The sequence below is a fragment of the Pteropus vampyrus genome, unplaced genomic scaffold (assembly GCF_000151845.1).
Source record: "Pteropus vampyrus isolate Shadow unplaced genomic scaffold, Pvam_2.0 Scaffold309, whole genome shotgun sequence".
Lineage (NCBI taxonomy): Eukaryota > Metazoa > Chordata > Mammalia > Chiroptera > Pteropodidae > Pteropus > Pteropus vampyrus.
In genome coordinates, this window is record NW_011889090.1 from 73,137 (window position 1) to 79,156 (window position 6,020).

Consider the following 6,020-nt stretch of genomic DNA (forward strand, 5'->3'; position numbering starts at 1 on the left):
AGGCTCGGTCATTCTGTCCCTCAGCCCGGGCCCTGCCCCTCTGCCCTGCAGAGAGCCCACCCTTGGCAAGTGTCCCTACCGCCAGCTTCTCCCCCAGCTCTTGCCCAGGCAGTGCAGCCTGCAGCCAGAGCTGGCTGTCCCTTCCCCACCCCCTGCCTCTGGGTGAGGCCCATACTCTGGCCTCACACTGGAGGGCTCAGTCTGGCCTCCCGAAGCTCCCTTTGGAACTCCCCATCTCCAGTGTGGGTGCTCACCCGTCACAGCTGCGGTCGCTGCCCCTGCCCCCACCCCCGGTTCCATCCCAAGCAGCTGCTCCCAGCCTCTGGGGCCATAGTCCTATAGTCGCTCCACCTGGGATGCCCCCTCCTTGGCTCCCCAGTGCCACTCACCCTTCCAGGCCCAACGTCAGCCCTCCCCTCCCGCAGGCAGTCCTCCCTGCCCACGGGCGCAGTCCACTTCCATCCAGGCTCAGAAATACCGCTGCCAACTCTGCGCCCAGCTGGGGGCAGGGGGGTGGTCACACCTGGGACGGGTGGCGGGAGTGCTGAGGAGCTGGCCCAGGCCGGGCCGGCCCCGGGCTCAACTCTCGTGCCCCCAGGTACATCCAGAACCCGCTGCTGCTGGACGGGAGGAAGTTCGACGTGAGAGCCTACCTGCTCATCGCCTGCGCGGTGCCCCACATGGTCTTCTTCCGCCACGGCTACGCGCGCCTCACCCTCGGCCTCTACGACCCCCATTCCAGAGATCTCAGTGGCCACTTGACCAACCAGGTGAGCGCACGCCCTGCAGCCGGGGAGCAAGACCACTGCTTAGGGACACAGAGGAGAGACAGCTGTAGACATGGCTCGGGCCCCGAGGTGGCCAGGCCCGGAGGTGGCCTGGGCTGCCTTTGTGGCAGTCTATAGTACCTCAGCTTCGGCCACAGCAGGGCATCCTGGCGAAGTGACCAGAGCCCCAGCTTGGTCCCCTCTGGGTACATGGGGCTGGGGAGGACTGAGGGTTTCTGTAGGGTCCTCGGTGAAGACACCTGTGGGCCAGAGGCCACCGGGGAGGGTCCTCGATGGGAAGAGTGAGCAGGGCCCACCCTGAGGGTCGGCGAGGGACTCCACAGCTGAGAGCATCTCGGTGGAAGACGGTGTCTCGGGAGGGTCCTGGTGCGGGGTCTCCAGGCGCCACCCTGCCCCCCAGTTCATGCAGAAGAAGAGCCCCCTCTACATGCTGCTGAAGGAGGACACGGTGTGGAGCATGGACCACCTCAACCGCTACATCAACGACAAGTTCCGGAAGACCAAAGGCCTCCCCAGGGACTGGGTCTTCACCGCCTTCACGGTCCGTGGCCTGGGGGGTGGGGCCAGGGTCCTTGGGGTGTGCGGGGGCGTCGTCTGCACCGGGCTGGGCGTGGAAGGTCCTGGGGAGGGAGGGCGTGTCTGGACCGGACAGTGTGTGTCTGTGTGGATGACCGGGTGGTGGGAGCTGGCCTTTCGGAGCTGTCTCCATCTCTCGCTCTCTTAATCAGATCATCCACGTGGCACAAAATTCGCCGTTTCGAAGCGCGTGGGTCAGTGGCTTCAGTATATTCACGAAGTTGTGCAATTACCACCACTACCTAATTTCACGACATTTTCATCTTCCGCAAAAGAAACCCATCCCCATTAGCCATCGCCCGCCGTTCCCCTCCCCCGGCTCCTGGCAGCCACTCGTCTGCTTGCTCTCCCTGCACATTCCCCATTCTGGGTACTTCACGTGAATGGAGTCACCGATACGGGGCCTGTCCCGGCTTCTTGCTCTCCGCGTCACGTGTTCACGGCACACCTAGTCACAGCATGTGTCGGTTTCCACAGCTTAGCGATACCCCCCCCAGGGCTGGACCACGGTTTGCCTAGATAAACATTCATCAGTCGACGGACATTTGGGTTGTTTCCACTGTCTGTCTATTGTGACTAATGCTGCTGTGAGTGTGCGTTTACAAGTTTTTGCACAAACATGGATTTTTATCTCTCTCGGGTGTATACCTAGGACTGGAATCGTGAGGTCACGTGGAAACTCTCACGTTTACCTTTTGGAGGAAGTGCCAGCCTGTGTTCCACACTGGCTGCAGTATTTCACGTTCCCACCAGCGATGTATGAGGGTTCCGATGTCTCCGTACCCTTGCCAAGGCTTTTTCTTTTTCCATTTTTAGCAGCCGTCCAGGGGCGTGAAGTGGTCTCTCACTGTGGGTTGGATTGACATTTCCCTAATGGTAATGATATCGAGGCTTCTCGTGTGCTCGTTGGCCATCTGTACGTCTTCTTTTGAAAGTTTTCTGTTCAGATCCATTGTCTGTCCTTCCTTGTTGGGCTATAAGAGTTCTTTATATGTTCTGGATGCTCTGCCCTCATCAGCATGCGGTCTGCAGGCATTTTCTCCTGCTCTGTGAGTTCTTTTTTTCCTTTTCTGTTTTGAACAGAAGTTTTAGATTTTGATGAAGTCCAGCTTATCTCTTTTCTTCAGTTATTCGTGCTTTCGAGATCATTTCAAAGAATCCATCGCCAAGTCCAAGGTTGGAAAGACTTTAAAATGTTTTCTTCTGAAAGTTTTATGGTGTAGCTCTTACATGTAGGTCGTTGACCCACTTCGAGTTGATTCTTGCACAGGGTGTGAGGTAAGGGTCCAACTTCATCCCTTTGTACGTGGCCATTCTGTGTCCTAGCACCATGTGTCAAGGAGACTGTTCTTGACACATTGTTGAAAATAACTGACCAGACACTCTCGGTTCTGTGCCACTAGAGTGCACGCCTCTGTCGAAGCTGCACCGCGCCGTTCTAACGCTGATGCTTTGCTCCGTTCATGCGCTGTCTTACCCTGACTGGAATGCGAAGGTCCAACTGCTCCTACGTTTCTAGGACGAATCCCATCAGACGTGGCATGTTATTCTTTAAACATGGTTCTGGACTGGACTTGGTGCGTCATTGGGTATTTCTGTGTTAGTCTATAGCATTCTTTTCTTGTGTGTTTGTCTGGTTTTGGACATGTCCCCTCCTCTTCTACTTTTGAAGAGTTTGTGAAAAACTAATGTTAATTCTTTAACCGTTTGGAAGAATTCACCAGTAAAACTTCTTGTCTTGGACTTTTCTATTATGAAGGCTTATTTATTTGTTTGTTTGTTTTTATTATTACTAACTCAACTGTAATAGGTTATTCTGATTTTCTGTTTCTTATTGGGTCAGGCTTTTTAGTTTGTCTTTCTAGCAATTTGTTTATTTCTTCTAAGTTATCTAATTTGTTTAAAATATCATTGTTCGTAGTATTCTATGAGCAGTTATAATCCTTGTTGTGAGCATTTTCCTCTCTGTGTAAGGTCTTCCTTTGCTGATTTTAGAGATTCGAGTCTTCTTTTCCATTTTCGGCGCCAGTCTAGCTAAGAGTTTGTCAGTTTCGTTGATCGTCTCAGTGAACCGGCTTTTAGTTTCATTGATTTTTCTCCATTGTTTTCTATTTTCTGTTCCCTATGCGTCCTCCCTAGTCTGTTCTTTCTTCCCATCAGCTCGCTTCGAGTGTAGCTTCCTCTTCTGTTTCTAGTTTCTTACGGTTGAAGACGGGGTCACCGATCGGAGGTCCCTGTTTCTGCTCCATGCGGGCGCGTACAGCTCTCTCCGTGTCCCTGGGCGCGGCTCTTGCTGGACGCCAGAAGAGTCTGCGTCCTGCTTGCGTTTTTGTTTGTCGCTTAAGAGTGTGTGGTTTAATTTCCACACATTTGTGGATTTTCCCATTTTCCTTCTCTCATTGATGTCCGATTTCTATCCACTGTGGTGGAATCATATTTTGTATGATTGGAACTTGTCCTGTGTCCTAAGAAATGCCCTGGAGAATGCGCCGCGTGCGCCGGAGCGGACTGCGCCCTCCAGGTGTCTGTCCGTGGCTCGCAGTGTGGTGTGAGGCTGCCGTGGGCTTGCTGACCTTCCATCTCGTGTTCTACCCATCACGAAAGTGGAGTACTGGAGTCCGCGACTGTCGCTATCGAACCGTTGAGTCCTCCCTTCTACTCTGTCAGTTTTGCTGCGTGTATTTAGAGGCTCCATCGTTAGGTGCACGTGTGCTTATAATTAATCATTACACAGCCTCGATCAATCATTATAAAATGTCCTTTTTTCTTAATGTCAATTTTGGTCTTAAAACCTATTTTCTCTGATATTAATATAGCCATTCCGGTTCTCTTCCGGGTACTGTTTGCGTGGTATCTTTTTCTAAAGTTTCACTTTCCAACTGTCTGTGTCTTTGGCTCCGAAGTCTCGTCGACGGCATGTCAGTGACGTCTGTACGCATCCGCCTGGATTGCCGCAGCCGCTTTCCAGCCCCTTCAGTGGCACGAGGACCTTGTTAGCACGCGGGCCACACCTGCCCCTCCTGTGCTCCACCTTCTGTAGCGCTGACCCCAGGGTGAAAGGCAGGGACCTCCCATGCCCCCACGATGTGACTGGCACGCTCGGGTCTCCCCTCCTGCTCTCCCCAGCCGTGGCGGCCTCTCTGTGTCCCGCTGACACCTCAGCACGCTCTACTGTTCTTCCCCCAGGTGTCCCACACCCCACCTCAGGCCTCCAGTCCTTGCTGTCTCCTCAGCGAGGCCCACACAGGCAAGGCCCCTGTCTGCAGCTGCCCCCTGAAGCCCCACCCCACACTCGACTTCGTGTTCTCCGTCAGCGCTTATTGCTTGATACACTGTGCAAAGTGCATAATGACCCGCCTGCCACACCTGCTGTCTGTCCCCCTTGCCACAAGGGATCTGCTCGAGGGCGGACATTTCTCAGACGTCCTCTTCACTCTTGCACCTTAGTATGCGACACGCACTGAGGCGCCACACGTATGCTGAATGGGCAAAATGAGAGTGACAGCGTTTCAGGCTGTAAGCATGTTCCACACTCCAAGGGTACAAAAATGTGGGCGGGTGTGACCCTGCAGGTAAGGACGCGGGTGGGAGTGCAGATGGGGTCACGAATGAGACTGCAGGTGAGGGGTGTGGCCATGGCTGTTCAGGCTGGGGAGGTATAGTCAGGGCCACAGGTGCCATCCAGTCACCCTTCCATGCTCCGCCTGCAGACGCGGATGCAGCAGATCATGGCCCATTGCTTCCTGGCTGTCAAGTCCAAGCTCGAGTGCAAGCTGGGTTACTTCGACCTCATCGGGTGTGACTTCTTGATCGATGAGAACTTCAAGGTACTGCTGAGGTGTGCTAGGGTGGGAGGGCCTGGTCGGCAGGTGCAAGGAGGCGGGGACTTCTGTGCACACCCTGACCCCGCCCGCAGGTGTGCCCCTGGGGTGGGGGGGAGGCTCAGCAGCCAGACCATGCCAAGCCCTGCAGGTGGTGAGTCCAAAAGGCTTCGCTCTTCTGGCCAGCCTCAAAGGCCAGACCCTCAGACCCTGAGAGTGCCGGCCCTTGGGGCAAATGTGGGGAGTCAGGCCATAGAAAAGAGGCGACCTCCCAGGGTCACCGGACCTAACAGAGCCAGGGCCCCAGCCTCCTGCTGGCCAAGTGGTGGGTGGGGAAGGGTGCTGACCAGTGTCGGCCCAGGTGTGGCTGCTCGAGATGAACTCCAACCCTGCGCTGCACACCAACTGTGAAGTCCTGAAGGAGGTGATCCCCGCCGTGGTCATGGAGACGCTGGGTGAGGCCCTGGTGCAGCCCGGGAACCCTCAGAAAGCCCCCACTGCCCGCCCAGTCGCACGGGCCGCCCCGCCCCGCCCCGCCCCCAGCCTCCCCGCGGTCAGATGCCCGCAAACCTAACTGTCCAGCATCCCAGGGGCCTGCGCGGGAACCCCTCCTTCTGTACATGTCCCGCAGAGAAGAGGCCTCCCGCCCCAGCCTCCGGCCTCCCAGGGGAGGCGGGTGCCCGCCCCTCACCGTGCGCTCAGCCCCTGCTCCGCCCCGCCCACCCTGCCATGTCCCCGCCCAGGGCGTCAGTGCCCCTCCCTCTCTCCCCCCACGCCCCCCAGACCTGGCGCTTGAGACTTTGCAGAAGAGTTTGCGCAGCCAGAAGATGCTGCC

At 56.1% G+C, this 6,020-nt stretch overlaps 1 protein-coding gene across 1 annotated transcript in view; it reads left to right on the plus strand.

Moving 5' to 3' along the window:
* The window catches only part of TTLL10 (tubulin tyrosine ligase like 10), a 47,955-nt gene that overhangs the window by 39,643 nt on the left and 2,292 nt on the right, over positions 1–6,020 (plus strand). Inside the window, exons 9-15 of the mRNA XM_023521633.1 lie at positions 52–162; positions 426–466; positions 562–770; positions 1,189–1,329; positions 5,075–5,191; positions 5,547–5,640; positions 5,969–6,017. Coding sequence (XP_023377401.1) covers positions 52–162; positions 426–466; positions 562–770; positions 1,189–1,329; positions 5,075–5,191; positions 5,547–5,640; positions 5,969–6,017 — 762 coding nt within the window. The remainder of the gene's footprint in view (positions 1–51; positions 163–425; positions 467–561; positions 771–1,188; positions 1,330–5,074; positions 5,192–5,546; positions 5,641–5,968; positions 6,018–6,020) is intronic.